The sequence below is a fragment of the Myzus persicae genome, unplaced genomic scaffold (assembly GCF_001856785.1).
Source record: "Myzus persicae strain clone G006 unplaced genomic scaffold, MPER_G0061.0, whole genome shotgun sequence".
In the NCBI taxonomy this organism is placed as follows: Eukaryota; Metazoa; Arthropoda; class Insecta; order Hemiptera; family Aphididae; genus Myzus; species Myzus persicae.
Window position 1 is genome coordinate 62,746 of NW_019102204.1, and position 22,874 is coordinate 85,619.

Below are 22,874 nucleotides of genomic sequence, written 5' to 3' on the forward strand. Positions count from 1 at the left end.
ATTATGCAGGTTGCGGTTGGTCAGTGGCGCGTGCAACGTGCAAATAGTAAACAGTGGCTAACCTGACGTACCGAGACCGTTGTTGCTGTGTACGAGTTGGCCCTCGTCCGGAAAAACATGAATTGCCACCGTCTCTTGATTTGGGCGACGACCTGTGAAGAAAAATCAACATACACGGCATGACATACTGCAGTATAATATTCGAGCGGACTCGGGGAGCACTGGCACAGTGGAAAAGCGCCTTGGATCCGAAACTCCTTCCCCTCCTCGTCACCATTGGGCCGTATTTGAATATGATTTATATCGATTAATTAGTTGTATTAATGTTTAAATTTTAAATAAAAGTTCAACGACAACATTATATTACATCTACCTATATTATATATGGATACAAAGTAAAATTTACACTAAATACTCTCTGCTCGAGAAAATTATGATTTGCTTTAATATTGTGTCCGGAAGTACCATTGGCTTATGCGCAATATTATTTGGACGAACGAATCGTGATGATTGCAAAAACGGAATAATGTACCGACAAGCTTACGGATTACCAAGAACTGCAAATGTTTCCCGGTGTTTATACAAGTTCCGTACCATACCTAATATTAATACTTATAAGGCACGGACATTAAAATAAGTTCTATGATTATGATTTATGGCCGTAAAGTATAATGTATTGTATACAATATAATATACAATCAAAAAATTCACAAGCGCCGAGCTGCGTAATCCACGTTTATGGTAGGTGCTTTATCTGTTTATGGCGTGTATTTTGAATGCATATCCATTATATCTCACTCGGATCGAAATGAACGCATGTTTTGTAATAAATCATTCTTATTTTCTTACTTGAAATATTTCTTGTACAATTAGATTTAATCCAAAACAAAACACACGGTTCAACAATAATGTGACACGTTAAAACTTTCTTTTAAGTTTAACGTGTATAAGCATGTGTTTTAAAAGAAAAAACTTAAAAAAAAAAAATAGAATGTTTTTATATTAGCAATTTCTTTAGCAACAACCTTTCCTCTAAGCATTTTCAATTTTTTACTTTTTGTAATATAACTGTAAGATGTACGTACCTCTCCGTTTAGAAAGCAAAATAACGTTGCTACACAAAGTCCCTGAAAAAAAATTTCATAATTTAAAATGTTAAATAAAACTATCATAAGTGTAAAATATTAAAAAAATAAATGAGGTATTAACTAATAATTAGAAAAAAGTGAAATACTACATTACAATTATAATTTGTGTCAATCGTATTGTGTACCTGCTACCGCTATACATATTATCACAGTATTACCTATACGATATGATCATAGTAGAATGATCAATGATCATTATAGAAAACAATTTGTATTATTATTTATTACAGTATGATAAAAATTAGATTTGTAATATTGTTTAGTTAGAACTTTAAAAATTCAAACTTTTCACTAAGAAATAGTTCATCGTGTGTAAAAGAACTTACAATATATAATATAATAAAGGTATTCAAAATAAAAACAAAATCATTTCTTTACCAAAATCTCATAAATTGGAGATGAATAAATAAAACAAAGTAGTTATCAGTTTTTTTTTAAATTAAAATATATTAAAACTATACTTTGAATTAGAATACTAATCTTTTAGAATATAATATATTGTATGGGTAATTTGAAAATATAAATAACATTTATTTTTAAATTTAATGCGTAAGAGCTTAATAAAAAATTGTAATATTAAATTGCGATTGGATTATCTTAACACGAAACGTGAATATAAACATTTGACTATTCCTATTACATAAACAAAGACGTAATGATTAGTTTTTATGTTATTGTTATACGTTTATTATCTATATTTATCTAAAATTTAAAATCAGACATATTTTCCCACTGGACTGTTTTCACCACATGTACACACCATATTTTTTAAAACAATTATTTGAATATGAAATTATTTTGTTGTCTTATATCTTTATTTGTTTTAGCTCCTAAAAGATAAGATAAAATACATTTTTTAATATTTCAATAAAAATAATTAATTATAGCTAATGTATTATTATAATCACAATACTTAATAAAAACCCATTGTAATAATTATAGTACTTATTAAGCTTTATTCCTTCTGAAATATGTTAAGAAATGTGTATACTATAATAATATAAGTTAATATTTTTACTATCATGACTAAGTACATACTTTGTTATATTTGTTTAGGTATGTTTATACTGTTCATCTATCAATTAATGATTTCAAAGACAGAAACATTGATGAACTATTGTTGAACATCGATAGAACTACCTACACCAATGGAAACAACAAAATGAAATGGTTTGTAATTAGTATGGTGTTTTCACTAATATTTTCTCCCTATGTATGGAATGTACAATGTAATGGTACAAAGAAAATCTTAGGTAAAACAAACAATGTAATTGATGGTTTCAATAATACATTTTAAAGTTTGATAATAACTGAGCATTGTAGTATTCTGAGGTTCATTGAGGCACTCCAGAGATAAAATTCACTAAAAACTATCTAATTGTTAAATATATAAACTGATACGTTTTTACAAGAAAAAAAATATGAACAAAGGCTTGAAAATATCTGTTTAGAGATAACAAAAGAAACAAATTTTTTTACAAAATGTATCAAGTTTTTTTTTTATTAATTACAATTTATTGAGAAAATATTTTAATTATTATATTTATTGAAATATATTACTAAGTGTTTCTTATAATTTATTATTGTTGTTCCTATTAGCTTATTTTATTGTATAAAATAGATAATATTATGTATTCTGTTATAAATGGTAAACAATAAAGTTTTATAATAGTAACGGGCTTTTGTAAAATAAAGTGATTATTATTATACTTGTTTAAAGCATTACTTATTTTTCAATAATATTTTTATTGTTTAAATAAACTATGACAAAAACATACAACTATAATTTATTATATTTATCATAAATATTTGAAAGTTTATCCCGTCTTAAAAAAAAAATTATATAATATTTTTAATAGAATACCTTAATTTAATACAATTATATTGTAATAATTTTTTTTTAAATATGAAGCATGAAGTCCGCATTAAAATTTATTGCAAGTGAAAATGTTCTAAAACACCGAAAACAGACAGAAGAAATTGTCAAATTTACAGATAGTAAGACGTTATCATATTATATCACTAACAACCAAGCATATACCTGCTTAAAATTAAATATACTCTTTGATGTATGATGTTTCTCGTAAAGTGTTCCCTTAGGCAAATAATAACATATATTACTACGTTCATTCGGTATAATACATTGATCAAATTCCACTAAAAACTATATAATTGAACTGTTTAAAATTATTAATAATAAGAAAATGTATATTTTAAATATCATATTTTACATAAAATTTACTTTCGATTTTAATTTATGACAACGTTTAAACGTATAATTGCTTCGAAATAGTTTGGTTGATTAATAAGTGAATTGTTTATAAATGTTTATAACAACGAATATTATATGGTAATTGGTTTTAAAATATTATATGTTATTATTAAAACATATTGATTGGTGTTTGAAAACAATTAATTTGCTCTTATTGTAGAGGGGATTGAAACAAACAACGGCAGCTGCCACCATGTAATTGTAATTTATTTTGTTTTGGCAGTAATTATAAAAAATATTCATACTCGATAATATTATTTTAATATAATTATAAGCACAGTCAGTGGCAGTGTTTACTCGATGCCCGTCGCCGAACAACTGAGGTCTGAGTGTCAGTATTCAATAAACATCAATTAGCAACTGTATCCCCATACGTTACATAATTTTTATTATAATACAATTATTTATGTTAATAAAATATTATAAAAATAGTCTTAAAATTAGATTATCTGATTATCAATTCATATTTACTGCCTAAAAAACATTCAGATTATAGTATGGTTTATACTATTTATTTCAAATTTGAATAACTATCGTCGTGACTATAGCATCGATATTATATTTAAGAAATTTTTGTACAGTAATTTATTCTGTGTTTAAAATTTACAACTGTATGGTACAGTGAAGAATAAACCACTAATTCTAGTTAATTTTTTTTCTATTTCTATACTAAAAAACCCTAAAAATACTATAGGTACTATTATGATTATGAACCATACGAATTTCTTAAATAAACGCTGTTCTTCAATTTTGGAGATACATATTTAACAGCCACAATATCACATTACTACTATAAAAGTAGTAGGTATGTAACTATTATAATATATCAAAAATATTCCCTGAAAATTATTTCTGTGATAATTATTATTGTTTTTGCATTAATATTTATAATAATGTTTGTGCTGAGGTTCAGAAAAATTCTTCATATAGAGGTCAGGGGATATACTGCTTAAAGTATAATATTATAGCATATAATTTATTATTGTGATCCATGGATCCAACTCAATATTGTAGTTGTCTTATCGATTCATTAATACTATCACTGATAACGGTGGTACTAGATAATCACAAAAAAGAATGTTAAAGAAAACAACCATCGGGTACTTACCTACATTAAAAAAATTATTCTTAGTGAATTTTGGTAGTGGGTTAAGAGTAATCCTTTTAACCTCTTTCTGCGTGTGTCACTAAACTTATGTATGTTTAGTTTGATTATGCTACATTGAATGAATATATATTGTTACTAAAATAAAACCGATAATGACTATTTCTGCTTTAACAATTAATCAATATGACTGTTTTAAATTGTCTAGGAGGAAGGTACTTTAAAGGCTAAAGTATTGAGTGATTAATCTTCTTTTTCTTTCTTTCTGACGGGGGTCGGTTAAAACTTAATAGTGTATGGATATTAACTGTAGGTTCTCGATATTTTCGTTTAACTAGAAGCACTAATAAAAAATCGTTTTAAAGCAATTTTATGTTTGAGTTTTCATAATTTAGAAGCTAAATGCTTAAACCATCTTTACATTTTTAGCACGAGGCTAATAAGCCAATAATTCAACGTGATTTCTGTTACAAGGTTGTTTTTAATTAATGGTGTATACGCCGAATATATTTTATTTACATATTTTTTTTTTGTATGATTAAAAAAAAAAACATTAAGTACCTAACACAGTCGATGCTTCGTATTTTTAATAAAATAATGTATTGAACTGTGTACAAATTTTAGTAAAATACAATTTTTTTAATAGTTTGGAGGAAAATGCAACATATGAAATAAAATAATTATATTATGAATCCTCCGAAATCGTTTAGTAATACATAAATACTGAATATTAGATATAATCTGTATAAGATTATTTATTTTTCATTTAGGAATAATATTGGAAATTTTATGGTATTATACCTTAACGAGAAAAGTTTATAATACAATATATAATTTCATAAGTTAGATACAAACTATAAGTACATTATTATGGTTTGATTACAATTTTTCATTTTTAAATATTTAAAGTTAAACTTCTATTTTAAATTTTAATCAAATCTTTTGTTTTAGTGCAAAATAATATAGTTAACTTTATTAATACAATGATCAAAAAAAGTGAATACTTCCCATTTTGTATATAAAATAATAAATAATATTATCATGACTAGTTCCAATACTAATATAGTAATATGCTTCTAGGACTAAAAATGTATAAAATTATTTGGACAGATTTTAAATGCTACAATAATAATATTGTTGTGAAAAACTTTTGACATAATAAACGCTAAAAACTGGTTTGTTATGAAAAACCTTTGACATGAATATTTTTATACCTTGTGATATTATTTCACCTTTAATATTTTTAATGACTACTAAATAGGTCTTTGGAGAGATTTGAAATTACTTTTTGCAAGACGCTAACGGCAATAATGTAATATAAAACTTATATTTTTTTAATAAATGTTGGTATTTTCAATTCAGATTTGCATCTTGTCGGGTTTATGACATTTTTTTACAATTCAAATTAATATTCTCTGTAAAAAAAAAGAATTTTTAAGTATGTTTTTTCGCTCCCATAAACTTATATTTACATTGTTTTTGTAGAACGCTTCACTAAGTCAGTAGTGTAATTTGAAGGACTACCGAGAGCATTATGCTGGTTATCTTAATTGTTCTACTTACCTGTATAATATTTTTCTATGGATGTAATACAATATTTTTAAAGTAGCTATAGTCACGATACCATTATAATAATAAAAAAACACATGTTTTCCTGCCCCTAACTAATATCATTATATTACCCATGTTAGTATAACACAATAATATTTTAATATTACAATATTTGGTATACTTTGGTTTGATTTGCAAAGGTCTTAAATCGATTTTATTAAATTTCCATGATATTATGAAAAATAAAAAAGAAATTTCGAGTTTTAAGATCAAATACTTTTATCTTCTATTGGGATTTTTATGTACAAAAAGTATTAGCATAACATTATCAATAAACAAACAACTTGTATGAAATGTATTCTATCGTAATAATAATTCTATCGATACCACGTTTATTGTTCTACCTTTTAGATAACCTTTGTCTATACACAGTAACCAAAATTAAAATTAAATCTATATATATAAAAATGGATAAAATATTTTTAATACATATATTGACACACTTAATTCCTTAATAAAATAATATACGTTCGTAAAAGTTTCAATTCCGCACAAAAAATATTTTTGAATTACAACATAATGATCGAAATAGTTATTTTTCGTATAAATTCTAATTTAGACAAAACTTCAACTTCAAATATCTGCTTTTTTAATCTAATTAAATATTCTATGGTATTTAGATAAAATTTCAAATGAATTATCTGTTATATTATAATATATCTAGATATTTTTCAATTATCTTTGAGGATAGTCGACTTGGCAAAACAGGGTGAACAATTTGATCTAGATTTACTCGATGTATGTATTTTTAGTTTTCTAATTTTTACCACGATAAACCAAAATGCATCGCAAACACACTCACTTGAAATGATGACGTGGTGGCTGACACGACTTCGTAAAACGGTTCCCAAGGATGTTGTTTGGGCGGCCGGAACGGCGTGAGCAGGTAGTGGAGTCCGAGCAGTGGCAGCAGCAAAAGCGTGGCCCTGAACGCCTGCAACAGCGTTCGTGATGGCGTGCTGTTGGACAGATGAGACGGGCCGGCCTGAAGCTTCACCCATAGGACTCGGACGATGTTGCACAGGAACACCAGGTTAAGAGCCATCGACATGCACACGGGCACCACCAGCACCTCCGTGAACGGCGACTCGTTGATCCAACACCTGCAAGTGACGGAGGTAATGAGAAGGGCTAGGGACTCCATGTGCTCTAAAAACACCTTAAGATATGCATTCACTTGTTCCTTAAAAAAAATTATCAAATATGCTTAAAAATATGGACAGTTATTAAATTGATGCTCATAACCTTCGGAACAAAAGTGTTATATTATTATGATTATATATTCAAATTACAAATTTAAGTTAGTAGGTAATATGAATAACAATTGAATTGAGAAGTGCTGGAGTATCTATATTAATATTATAGAAAATAATGACTGAAAATATTGAATTTTACATAATATATAATATATTATAGTTATTTTCATAAATTAACAATATTGTGTAAGACAAACTTGTTAATATCACCAATAGAAACCTAAAACCATATTGTTATTTTAACTTCATCAAAACTTTTTTGGAAGAACTTAAAAGTAAAAAATAAAACGAAAAGAATTTGAAAAATTTGAAAAATATGCAATTACAATAAAATATGAACTTATAAATAAAAAAGAGAAAAATTATGTATGCAAAATATTTGAAATTCTTATTTTAATAAATATGCTTGGTATTAAGATTATTAAACATATTTCTACGAGTATTCACATTTTTGAACACTTACAAAATTGGTTACCATCCTTCCCTCAACCACACTGAGATGACCCACACTCGATATTTTTGAGTAACAGATTTCTGCGGTAACTATTATGGTGTTTGTTTACCACCTGTTAATTTATATACGTTTGTGATATTAAAATTTCAGAAATAACGAGTTTTCATCAGGTGTCGTTATTTTTTAAATTAAATATATTCAGTAAACGGTTAATTTAAATATTGAATACTTTTTTTTTAAATTATAAATTAATATTTTACAACAAATTTAGTTTTTCAATTTAATTATCATATAAACATGATGCAGTGTATGCAATAATAATTGATTATTATTTGAACGGAAAAAAAAACAATAACCGCTTTACAGACGTTAATGAATAAAGAGATCAGTTTTGTATTTAAATGATTATTTTTTAATTTAACAAAGCAATAAAATATATATTGGTTTTAAATTATAAAAAGCCTTAAATTATGCATTTTTTAATTTTGATTATTGTTATCTTTTAACATGGACTCTTTTTCTGAAAACATTATTATAATATCCGAAATGAGGGCTTAACAAATTGTAAATAGTGCCTTTGAAGATAGGAAATCAAGACTCAATAATTATAGTACTTGGAACCAATAATTTATTTTCTTAATAAAATGTTTTAAATCGTAAACAAAACTATATATAGTCAACTTTCAACCTATTTATAAAAAAAAAAACATCTGAAAGCGTCGTTATTACAGAGTTACTCTCTGAATAGTTTATTGAATTTAATGATTACAAAAATAGTAAAGCTATCTTGTTTTTATAACATACCAGTTAGATATATTGATGAACATTTAAAAATAAGTAAAAACAAAATTACACGATATATAAATTGAGACATTGCGTATATTATTATATTAGTTTATAATTTATCATTATTAATGTAATTAAATTACACCACCATTTTAATATCTGTTAAGTATCGTAAATATTAATAAATAAATATTAAAATAAAAATATCTGAACATTAAAGTGGGTCAAAAAAAAAAAATATATGATAAAAACTTAACGAAATAAAAAGAATGACTAACAAGTGACCACCGGTCCACAAACAGTACAAACAGAAAAAAAGAATTTGTAAACCAGACTAAGAATAGGCCATACAAAGCTAACCCATGGTTTCTTAATGGCCAAGAGGTCCCTCCAATATGCATCAAATGCGGAACTCAAATCATCACGAAACACATTTTCACAGATATATGAAAACGAAAGAAAAGAAAATAATTTACCAGAGCACCTTTATGAAATTCTTGTATTCCAAATAGAAGCGACCAACATATTGTTGTAAGTAATAACATATTTTCCAAAACTTTTTATAGAATTCTATAAACTAATATAGTAATACATTTAAAGAAATAGAAATAATTGTAATTAAAAAATGAAATACGTTAATAACTTTTATTGTTGAAGTAATTTGTTCAGTTATATAAAAAAAAAAGCAGTAATAAATATTGGAGTATTGTGTACGAAGCTGAAGACGAATATGAGCTCTAAATAATTAAAAGTACATAGCAAATTTTTCTACATAAAATTCTCTGCATTTTTTAATGGAATTTTATACTTGGTAAGCTTTGTTCTGCACCATATACTTGTACATATATAATAAATAGATTCATTTTGTATTAAAATGAAAACTCCATGTTTATGAATAAGCAACACAATCCGTATAGGTATATAACCATATAAAATGATTGTATGAAAAAAAATGACTTCAAAAATTATTTTATTAGGTATATACTTTATATAAAGTCAACATGGGTACCTATAAAGATCGAAAGTAACCATAGAAACAAAATTTGCGACGCCTGGTCGGACATAACGAGCATAATACGTATTACGAAGTACTTACACCTTTTTCTGTTACGTTTATATATATTATTATTATATTATATGTATATTGTATATGTTGTGTAAAACCAATAATTCAGGAGAGGTGAGTTCTAGTTGTTATCATCATTGTTTTACCAATAATATTATAATCACCAGAATACACATGCACGTGGTCGTCCTCTCCCTCTCTTTCGTTCTATACACATGACATCTAAATTATACATAGATTTATTGTTATTGTGTTTGTAGGTACCTATCATAAAATCCGTATACGGTATACTAACACAAAAATAACACCACTAAAAAAAACAACCCCAAACCGCAGTAAATATCTTACGTTTGGCTACAAATTTGCAATTTGAAAATAATTATTTGCGCGTTCATAAACAAATAGACCGCAATAAATACATATTGCGAAAATTGATCGAAAAAATACGTATCAATATGGTTAAATACGACAAGGTAAAGTGTAAAATGAAATTTTAATTAAAAATGATTTTTTTGTATTATTTATCTGCGTCTATGTCCACGGGTAACTGACTTATACGAAACAAAAAAAATAAATATTGATTTTAACAGTATATTATTCAAAATATTTAATTTGATTAAAATGTATGATAAATATTGCTAAAATAATGTCTATAGAATATAGACATGTGGACAATTACCACATTAATTAAACAAAAACCATCGGTTTCCTAATAAAATACATTATGCGATGATAAACAATTCCAAATTATAGTCGTAAGTGAAAGTGCATATAAAAATGTCCTAAAATTAATTTCGGAAATTAAATCTTATTGGATTTAAACCGTTTCGTTTAATTACCTTTTGGACAATAACAAATCGGAATAATAAAGTTTAAACACTATATACTTGACAATTAAAATACTGTGAAAATTAACTGTAAGTATTCGAATTTTAGACATAAAAACAAATCATAAAATCAAATTAATATATTCACAAACTATAAGGACGGTTTGAATATTTAAAAGTTATTACTGAAAAACTTCTCGGCAGCGATCAGCGTTAAAAAAACCGCATAAAACGTTTTTATTTTCACTAGATTTATTACAAAAATAACTGGTAGACCATCAATTTATTAAACCCCATTACTTACAGAGACACAATTTTAAAATGTGAAAAAAAAAATACTATGTAATACTTACGGTAAGAATAAAAAAAATTTGTACTTAAATTTAAGTTTACGATAAATATAAAAAGTAACTTTTAGATAATTTAAAGTTTTTGTTGAAATGCGTCAATATAAAAATACAAAATAAATAATGCAATAAAATCAAATAGGTTGACGAATAAAATATCGTCTTTGTTGGGCAGATAGCATCGTTACAAACATTCATCCCATACAATATAACTTTATTTTAATGATACGCATGAGTTTATTTGTCTATTAAGTCAGACGTAAATGCTATAAATGGTTTTTGAGTGACAGCGACTGCTGATGCAATAACGGTTGGATAGTAGATAAACTATTGAATTATAATATAAAACAATTATTTAAAGTCGGATAAGTTATTATAAACTTGCCACCATTGATGTACCATTCAATTCGAAAAATGATTATGCTTTGAAATAAGACAACTAAAGTTTTGATGGGTTTTCTAATTTAATAAACGATTAATAAAAAGTGAATAGCTAAAAAATTCTGAGAAATCTGAGAATTATTATATTTTACTAACTATGTACATATATGTATAAAAACGATAAGTCTTTAAAATTACCACTGATTTTTATTGCACAATAATGAGGTACTTAAGCTGTGGCCCAATTAATAAATGTAATACTTTTAAGCTTTCGGAAATCTAAGAACGTTTTATTAATCGTATTAATTATAATTTATTAATTACAAAACTAAAAACCACAGGTAAGTTAAAAAAAAACAAAATTGTACAACACTCCTCAAAGCATTTTTAAATTTATTTAGTAGTTCAAGAAAGTTCAGTTGAGACTTGAGATTGTTGTGATCTTTGTAACTCAGGAGCAGCTTATTATTTAAAAAAATAACTATACTTATTTATTATATTATATTTGTGTTTGAAAAATATACAAGTGGTAGGTCAATTATTCTGTAGAGAATGTAAAATATGTGTTGTTATTTAATATTAATATCATGTCATTTACAAAAATGGCATGAAAGTACAATTGTAATTATTACTATTAAAACTACGAAATTATGTTTTACATCAAATCAATTATTCTGAATCCTTTAACTGATTCATCAATATCAGATTGAATATTGCTTTTTTTATTTTACTACCTAACATAATATACATTAATCAATGTAACATATATGTAGTATTAATTAATTTGGATCATAATTCAGTTGATGATCGGTCATAAATAGTGTATAGTGAAAACAGTCGAATCAATTTCTAAATTTAAATTTATGAAAACTTTGATATTTTTTTTAGCTTACCATTTAATAGATTTACTTATTTAACCATTAATGTAGAACTTAACATTCAAATCTTTTCCAGTTTTTATTTTATATTGTGGGGTTTAATCACTAAAATAAACAATTCCTTTAAACCATAATATTATAGTTTGTAAATAGTAATGTTATTGATACAAAATTTAATTCAAACAACTTATTTCAATAAACTTAAGTGAAAATAATCATAGCTTATCAAATATCTAGTTAAGTTGTACCAAATTTTTCATTAATTTATATAATTTTTACAATATTACAGTCTATTAAATGTTCAGAGTCATTAGTCATGTTATATTTTTTTAAAGAACCAAATAGATGTTTGTAATAAAAATAAATTTACCATCAAAAAGATAATTTTGCAACTTCTATGTAACTCTATATGAGTTTAATGAAAAATAATAGCCATCAGCCATATAGGCTTTAAGCCTTATCATATGTTGTATTATGCTCAATAAAAATACAATTGCTATAATTTTTCTAAAAGTATTGGAGTATCAAAATCAAAATTTGAACGAGTAGTTTTTGAGTTGCTTAACTTTGTGTAGGCACTAAGATTCATGATTGGGACTGGTTTGGGAGATATAGGGTTTCATTGGGATTTTTAATAATTTATTAATTTATCAATATTTATAACTTATAAAAAAGGTTCAAGTTTAGTAAATAATAGATCCGATATTATATCTATTATATATTTTTGTAAAAACATTATAAACAACTTAAAAATTACTATCGTTTGAATTTTGAATTAAGGAGGTACAACATTGTATTAAAAAAAAAACCACTTAATATTTTACAGTAAAAGAGGAGATTTCATATGAAAAACGGAAGTTTGTACCGCCATAGTACACAGTACCCAAAAAATAGCTACTACTACGAGTATCTTAAAATATTAAATAGTACGAAATATCTCAAGAATTTGCAATTTTTTTCTTGAAATATATTTATAAATTCCAAAAATCTGAATTTGAATAAATGAAAAAATGGAGTTGAGCATTCTTGATGGGGGAAAAAAATTACACTGTATTATATAAATTCATTAGATTAATATTACATAAAAACATCAGCGCCTAATCATTGACTTTTATATATATTTTGCTTCGGGCTTCCATGATTTAACTAGTTATCACAAATGAAAATTGTGAACTATAAAAAAGTGTTTATATTAACTGATTTTTAATATTTCTCCTTATTCTGATGAACGATTTTAATTTTCCCCTTATGATTTTTGAAAAATTCTTTGATTGCATTCTCAATTCCTGTTATTTTATTTACCACATTATAGAGGTAATAGAATATAGAAAACACCATCGGAATAAATTGTTGGCAAATGGAACACGCAATAAATTAACCGTTAGAACGATTTAAGTTGATTTCTGGTGTACTTAAAATTGTTTACATTTTATCGTTCACTGAATGTTCACCTTAACCGTATATTTTATACTCTAAAAAACGTACGCAGTACTGATGAAACATAATTTTTCGAAATATATTTTATGTTACCCATTTAAATTAATACGATTAATTTGAAATAACTCTTTGTGAGTGTAATCGATTAGGCACCTGTACAAAATTATCTGTCAACATTTAATTGTCAATGAACATCGAATAAATTAATAGTTGTTGTAAATATTTGTACAGTTATATAGGTACTACAGTTTATATTAGATTTTAGTTGAAGCATTTGGTGTCAATATAATTTTATATAAATACTATATATATCTAGACACCTAAATTGTAATAAATAGTATAAACCTACACTAAATTAACTTTACTGTTTAACTATTTTATAAACTATTCCAATGTTTTCGAATTATTACAGTTGACTGTGACTATTAAGCTCCATCATTCAATTTATTTCGACTTATTTAATTTTTTATTGAGAATGCAATTTACTGTTTGCTTTTAATTAAAATCGTTTAAATATTTTTTATGAATTAGATTCAATGCCGAAAATGTCATAACACATTACGATACAACGCAGTGACTAAAAGTGCACCGCTAAACGGTGAATATGACTTCAAATGGTTATTGTTTTCGTTTAAAATAATTAGTTAAACAATTATTGGATTATTACTAAAAATCACAACATTCGTGCAACTTGAATGTTTAAATTTTTATTATCTAGTGTTTATTTCCAAAAATCACTTAGATTAAACCACGTATTTTCAATTATTGTCATACGATCATCTGAAAATCCTTGGCTGTACAGTGAACGTGCAGGACCACTATTTTTTTCCACAACTATACTTTCTACCCATATTGACATAGTCTGTAGAACTGATTGTATTCTCCTGTCTTATCTTGTAGTCTTTTTTTTTGTTTTTCGATTGATTCCAGTTCGGCGATTCACCGTGGGATATTTAACCTACTGAGTTCATCCGACTCCCCGTGCTATTTTCAGAAGAATATTACTACTAATGAAATAATTATAAAATAAAATATATGAAAACTGCCAACTGCTAAATAGCGTAATGGCTCTACTTGTCCTCATTAACATATACCTCCATATTATAAACTACTTTTACACAACAAATTTCACTTCTAATTACTTTGTAAATAATTAAATTAAATTGTTCAAATTATATTTTTAGTAAAAAAAAAACGGTTTTAATTTATTTTACTTTGTACCTGCCAAAGTTTAGAATTCTAAGGTTAGGTTAGGTTAGGATTTGCGTACACATTGATGTAAATCAAAAAGGCGTAAAAATATAAGTATAAAAAATCTTTTGTTGTCAATAGTATCTATATGGTAAATTTATACGTCAAGCAGTTAATAAGTCTTGGTATATCATTATTAAGAGATGTTTGAAAATCAATAAGCTCTTCGCTGTGTTCTGTTAAAAAAAATTTGTCATAATTGCATGTGTATAATTCGTGATTATTTACCACATTAAAATAGTTACTCTTGTAATTGAAACTTTTTTCAAACGTTTAAATACATAATAAATTTTTACTCACTCGGACGTGTGGTCGTTGATAGTTCGTAGTAATGTGTACAGCGAAATGACGACCAACGGAGTTGACCAGGCCAATGTCCAAGACCATCGGACCAGAGTATCTTCGGACGTAAAGGCAAACACAAGAAGAGTGTGCAAATAAAAACCTTCAGCCAACATCCATGCATAGTTGGTTAGCAAAAAATAGTGCAGAATAACGTGTAGTATTTGACACCACCACTGCAAAAACAGTATATTATTAGTAAATATTCAAACTCATTTAATTTCTGTCGGAAAATTCTGGTTGAAAAAATTTACTATGGTTATATTATAAATGTATAACACTTCACGAAAACGGAATTATGCTTGAGTTAAAAAACATTGTTTCAAAAAAATGTTAAAAGCAACGGATCGAAATAATTGAAACATGTCACAGATATTTAATAGTATTATTATTTGTATGATTAATCAGGGCTATTTGTTAGTCTTCAATTAAGTATTTGTACAGTTGTCTGACTTCAGCGAGCATTTATTTTAAGTTAAAAATAAATGCTAATGACTAGATATTAAATTCAAAACACATATCAGTGCTTTCGTTTTATCTATCATTAGCAAGCCAATGAAGTGGTTTAAAAAAATAGATAAAAATTCACAACATGCACATCGCCTAAAAACCACAAATTAAATTGTATTATAAATTCAAATGACGACCTTGTTTATAATAATATAATTTCAATTATTAATATTAAATATGATAACAACGAAGTTGTATTTAATTGTTCATTAAGAATTTCATGAACTAACATTTTAAGGAATTTTATTTCAAAACAAGTAAATGTGAAAAATTGTATAGAATGATTTGTTTTTCGAAACACATATTATAAAGTTCATAACAGACTTTAATCACCACCCTCGATTGGACATTACGAATTAACTATTATACCTGGAGTTCATTATTTACTTTTAAATGTAATATTCTAATTTTAGTGTAATTTCTGAGACGAAAAAAGATTTTTCAAAATGTATTTAACTGCAAATTAAAAAAAAAAACCAAATTAAATCTATTACAAATTCATCAAACGCGAGTAGTTTAATCTATTCAACAAATTTAATCAAACAATTTAGTGGAAACTTTTACGGATGAGTTAGAGTTAGCTGTAATGAGGAATTAGATTTATAAGGAAACTATTTGAAACCTCATTTATATTCTTTAGCTGAGATCAGTTAAAACTGAAAATATTTACTCTTGACTGTATTTAAACTAATCTTCTAATTAATCGTATTTGATCAAATCTGAGCCGATTTAAACCAAAATGTATTATGTTCACGGTATATCGTACGATTAAAATTGCTTATCAACCGATATTAAAATAATATCATAATTAAAATCGTAAGCACCTATTTCGTTTGTTTTATTTCGAAAGTAAAATTAACGAAGAAAAAATGAATAAATGATTTAAAACAATATAATTTCCTTAGTTCCTCAGTGCTTGAGTGCTAACATTGAGTTTAATAAATATAAAGGAATCCCACGTGTGCTTGCTAAAAAAAAGTTTGACTTTTACGATTAGTTTTTTCTTCTTTTATAGTTTTACCTTACGATCGTATTGAGTAAATATTTTTCCACTGTGACCCTTCACGTTAAATATTTTACGAATATACGTTTTCTTTTTTAATAACGCTTAAAAGATCCTTGATTATATACCATTCATTTAAAATGATATTTTAACGTTAAAAACTATGAAAAATACACCGATAAGCTTGTGGGTTTTAGTCCATTGGGTTGACAATCATTAATACAAATAATAATTTTACCTGATTGAAAACGCAACAAAAATGAATACAATAATTGCATACTGAGGTAGCTTTAGTAAACGGATTGATGGACTATAGAGTTTATTATTTATTTAAAAAAATATCAGATAAATAGTTAAATCGTTTATAATAATATTTTGGTTCAAATAGTTTATTAGCCGGTGGTTAGATGGTAGTTGAATAAAACAAAAGAACAATGCGTTTATTGACTATAGTTCACTTGTCAAGACCTATTGAATGGGGTGTGACTGATAATCAACTAATGGAATTCAATGTGGTTGAAAAATTATTAGGGAATAGACAGCAAGCCAATGTCTTCTCATTTGTTAGGGTACACGTCAAGGCCTCTGTTGGATCCGGCACCTGACAAACGTTACTTTTACTCAGAAAAAATAATTTTGTGAAATCCATAAATTTATCATTGTTACATTGTTATACATTTAAGTACTTACTAATGGAAAAATATAATTTAAAGTTATTCAACAGTTTAAAAGTTATAATAATTACAAAAAGTATAATTTTTGCAATAAAAATATATTTTAGCAAATAAATTTTCTAAAATGTAGTACGTTATAAAAGAAACTTATATCTAGTAATAAATAGACCATTTGTGGATGCAATGGTGCATATTACATTATAATATACTGTCTTGCTGTAAAACATTTGTTTATTCGATAACTTCTGAATATAATTTAGTAAGGTAAATTAAGTTTTTCTATAATTTAATTTAATTTTGAATTTATATTTACAGTTTTATCATTTGTATTTTCATGATTTAAATTTTGTACACATTTATACATGTTAAATATATTTACCAATTTTGTATAAATATAAAAAACTTTAGGTAGGAAAATAAAAACAATTTACACTCGAGCAAAGTCAAGTTTAAAGTAAAGCAAAATTCAAGTGTACATAACATATTTTTACAAAAAAATATTTCATACAGATACAGTCGAATACAATAACTATGTACGAATATAATACTATTATAGGTACCTATATAAATATTTGATTTTCAAAAAAAATATTTATTTAAATTCCATACGTTCAAAAACGATAAAAAATGGGTCTGGTTTTTATTCTTAGAGCTTTTTTTTTTTTTTTGTAAGTTATTTAGTAATACAAAGGTAGGATTATACATAATGTATAGGTTTTTAAATGTTAGTTTCAGTTACAAACGAAAGAAAAATTATTAAACTAGCTCATTTATAATATCTTTTGAATTTGTGGTGAAACATGGATGAAAACTAATGGTTCTGAAAACACATTTTAATACTACAGTTGTGATATTAAAATAATTATTGAAATCATAACTTATGTTTAATATTTTGACTTTTATTTATTTTAAGTACCTAATGTATTTATAAAGAACATTTTTCAAAACTAATTGAAACTTAGTTTTATAAATTATGTAGTATTAACCTATGAACAGTAAATTCGTTTATTTAATTATATATTTGTTGAAGTTTACGTGATTTGGTAAATTATTATTAATAAATTATCACCCACAAGGTTGACACGCCTATTTACATGCTTTATATTTTATCAAACATACATTTTAACTGTGGAAACAATCAGTAACCATTACATTCATTCAATGAAAAATGCACATTTTTAATCCTGAAACGCCAAAAACGTCAAAGTCAAAGTCAAATTAAATTTATTCATTAAATAGCTTAATCATAAATGACTATAATAAATATAATTATTAGGAAATAAAAGGATGGGTATGAAAACAAGATTAATTCCTTGATTTAAATGCAGGAACTTGAAACCCAATTAGAGATAAAAACTTGGGATATTATATTACCATTTAATGAATTATGCACCAACACTACATCGAAATATTTATGTATATTCGTCATTTACCTAAGCCGCTGTGGTTAGGAGTTTTAGTAGATGGCGTTTTGGGAAAACCTATTTTGTACTCCAACATATAAATAAAGTGGTTTTATAATTTTCGAAGTTTTTCAACTTGGCAGGCCTGAGATTTCTGTAGGATTCTTAACTGTCGCAGATTTTATAATAACATAATATAAAAGATTTAATACAGTACTTTTAAGATGGATCGAATATTTGAATATTAAGAATTTAAGTTTTTAGTTCATTAGTTCATTTTTAACAAATTAATCATACCTATGCTTTAAAATTATAACCTGGTTTTTGTAAATTGAACTAATTATCTTCATGATATTTCTCTCATTAACAACAATATATTATTTTTAATTACAATTTCAAAAAAAAGTTAAATACATGTTGGATATTGTACTACTTAGTGTATTCATTTTTATAAAACTTTGCATGGACACTAAATACATAACTTCAAAATATTATAAACTAAAATCCAGTGAAAATTGCATAAGTAGTTGTTTTTCATGGTGAAAAATGCAAATTTGCGAATTGGGTCAGGGGGTAGGCCATGTGTGGCACATTATAACACCCCGTCAGATTCGTGTTTCACGACTCGACTGTAAACAAAACATTTTCCAGACAACAAATAAAAACATGTAAGAATGTCTGAGTTTGTAGACGGTTTACTTATGAGTGAAGTAATATATTCACTCTTGGTACATATATGAAGTTGCAAGAAAATAGGGGGAATAGCATCTAATGGCATACAAACCGCTAAAAGGACCTTAAACGTGATTAATAAAGGTCGGACTGTTAAATAGTTACATGCAACTCGAAAAATAAACGCTTTTTGAATATTTAAACAAGGTAGGTATGTGAAATTTACGGAAAACTATATGGTGCGTTAATAATACAAAAGTGAAAAAAAAAATGTAACGTTTTCGGTTTATTTAAATAATGCGATAAAAGCGCAACAGTGAGCAAAAATACATGTATAGCGGTCTTGTGTACGATGAAAATAAACACGGCGCTGATGAAAAACTGATAGGAAATTATTATTTCGAGAACATGTTATTATATAAGTTATTATAACATAGCAGTATTATCTCGCATGTGGTTGTAATATGCGAGAGTACTCGTGACAGCATAATATTTTCTATTCGAAGGTAAAACGACGGAGGGAAGAAAAATATTGTTATTGTGCTGGGTTCGAAAACCCTGTGGGTATTTTGTTAGAAAGCCTCACCTACCGTCGTCTTCGGTTAAATTTATGCACAATGGCTCAGAAATTTACATACCCCGTTGTGAAGTACGACTGACGGATGCTCGACGACCAGCCTGTACCACAGCAGCCATAGGAGGTTATTGATAGCGAACGACGTGAACATGTGCGTGTGCAATGTGTTGCGTGCACATCTCAGAGACCTGTAAGTAAAAAAGGTAAACGGTTAGACGCATAATAATATATTATTATGTTTTGAATTATTATGTCGCGTACAATAGTTAGGTAACTGATGTGTATTGTTGATGCGAACCCGTAATGGGTTTTTCTGCTACGGATTCCGACGTAGATTTTACGCGACAAGTAGTTGAATATTTTGTTATCGTTATGTTCGATTCGGTATGAGACTACTATGGGCATTTGGAGACAAAAATCTATTCAATTAGTGTGGGCATAAGTTTAGTTTATATACCTACTGGTTGTCTTAATGAATTGTGATATTGTCGGCGGAAGACGATAATTACTAATATTGGATAATAATATATATGTATAGGTAAAATATTATTTGGTTTTGGTAAAAATGTAAAATAATGTGGATAAATTTACGTAATTGCATTTTCTAAAAATTAATGATTTGTGAAACGCAATGTAACATTTGGGGTCAAAAGTTTAACAATTATAATAATTGTATACGTATTGTTTTAAATATACTACAGTTCGTTGCATATATATTGTAAAGTATATCAAGCAATTGTCAATTATGGATTAAATTCTTATTACATTTATAAACAATATTGAATACAAATCTAAAATCAAGCATAGGAATTAATAGTTATCTTAAAAGTAAACCGAAGTCAATGCAATGCTTTTATGTTAATAGTGTCATGAATTATTTGTATTTTCAAGGCAGGAAACAGGATTTCAATGTTCAGTTTTTTGAAAGGTACATCATTAATCTCAATGCGCAGGACACATTACATATGTAACACAAGCTTATGTTGAATTTTAAGTAAATTGGAATCATGAAAACTTATTTGACGTCAGGACATCAGGGGTTCATATTTCATTTGTAAATTGACAAATAAACATAATTCAGTGTGTGTTATATCTTGATGGTTGGTTAGCGGTAAGTCGAATACTCGAAGCACAGAACATATCAATCGAATCAAGTTCAATCAACACGTATAGTTTAGACCCTACTTGTAACTGCATATCTTTTAAATAATTTAATTATTTCGCTACTAAATTTTATACTTCTATCTTGGTATTTCACATTAATATTAAAATTATATAAATCTTAAATAATTTAATATTTGCATCAGTATTGGCTTGCATGTAAACATCTAATAATTAATTGCAATAGGTAATCATTGCATTTTAAGTTTTTATAAATTCCAGTGTAAATTGTATAACTTATGAAATTAATGTTTGAGAATTTTTTTAAATCTTATATAATTATATTAAATACAAAATGGTGCGTTGATAAAGTATACTTGTCGAATTGATTATCGCAGTATATATCAAACTATTTTCTAACTGAATATGAACTTCAAAGGACATTCTGTGATATTTTGAAAATTAAACGAGCTACTGAAGAAGTATAAGGAAAGTTCATTCCATTGTCAATGAAACCAAATATATACTAATGGTGGGAATATGTAAAAGAGAATACCTATTGTAATTCAAAGTTCATTCATTGGCTTCGTTATAACAACATATTATCCGATATTGAGGTATTATTTTTGAAAATATTTAGGACTCATTTTAGCCTATGAGCTGTATATTAGAGCTTTATTATTATGGACCTAACATATTATAATCTATGGATGACGTTTTTAAAATTATGTTCGATTTTTTAAATAAAAAATTGAACTCAAAATTGTTTTTGTATTTAAATATTCAAAATGTATTAATATACACAGGTACCCTATTTGAAAGTATAAGTGAGAAAAAATCAAAATTAAAAATAAAACATAAGAAATAAAGTTATGCACCTTAACGTCTTACAAAAGAACATCTTAAACAAAATGTTAATTGTTTTTAGGTTGTATTAAGAGTTCATTTAAGGAATGTAATTATTTATCATTACTTTTAAATATGAAGGCATTCGTGGTGAATGTCCAACTCAATCTTTATTATTGTTATTATAATTTATGGGGATACCTTTACTTTTGACTTAACACTCATTAGTCTAATGTGGTCTATCATTACTCATTATAGATCGTATTACCTGTCTTATTTTAAAAATATTATTATTTATTGGGCACTTTTATTATTAAATTATTTTAAAAAGTTACTTATACTATTATAAAATAAAGTTCTTTAAACACGATAGTTTGACAATAGAATTAAAAAAAATCATGGTTACATAATATATTACAGAAATAAGTTTTAGATAGTCCATGAAGTTTATTATATACATAGCATACCATTAGATTTAATAGGGTTAAAAATTAGATAAGTATAAAAACTTCTTCTTCAAAGTAAAATTAAGCCAATTATTAACTATTTTATGGGTTCAGAAGATATATATTTTTATTTATATAGAAAATGGGTTTATACCAAAATTCAAAATAATTGTAATTTTATTCAAAATTAAACGCTTAAAAATATAATATAAGATATAACCTTACATAATATTATGCATTTTGATGTATAATTAGTAGAACAGTAACTTAAAATAAATGAAAGAACGATATCCGTACCGAGTACCCAAATATGTAGAGCCATTAAGTTAAACAAACTCTATTCAATAAAAACACAAATTAGCGTGGTATCAATGCAATTGTACACAAACCCTCCAACTGAGATCAATTTCCCCGACACACACATACACACACACACACACACACACACACACACACACACACACACACACACACACACACA

At 26.2% G+C, this 22,874-nt stretch overlaps 1 protein-coding gene across 11 annotated transcripts in view; it reads right to left on the reverse strand.

Moving 5' to 3' along the window:
- The window catches only part of LOC111031570 (calcitonin gene-related peptide type 1 receptor), a 145,605-nt gene that overhangs the window by 13,175 nt on the left and 109,556 nt on the right, over positions 1 to 22,874 (reverse strand). For 9 of the 11 annotated variants that reach the window (XM_022311585.1, XM_022311582.1, XM_022311586.1 and 6 more), the window contains 5 exons: positions 20,062 to 20,188; positions 15,120 to 15,337; positions 6,939 to 7,239; positions 1,086 to 1,127; positions 63 to 152 (listed from right to left, as the gene is read on the reverse strand). In XM_022311585.1, the coding sequence (XP_022167277.1) occupies positions 63 to 152; positions 1,086 to 1,127; positions 6,939 to 7,239; positions 15,120 to 15,337; positions 20,062 to 20,188 (778 nt within the window). The remainder of the gene's footprint in view (positions 1 to 62; positions 153 to 1,085; positions 1,128 to 6,938; positions 7,240 to 15,119; positions 15,338 to 20,061; positions 20,189 to 22,874) is intronic. The other 2 variants (XM_022311592.1, XM_022311591.1) reach the window with 1 other exon arrangement.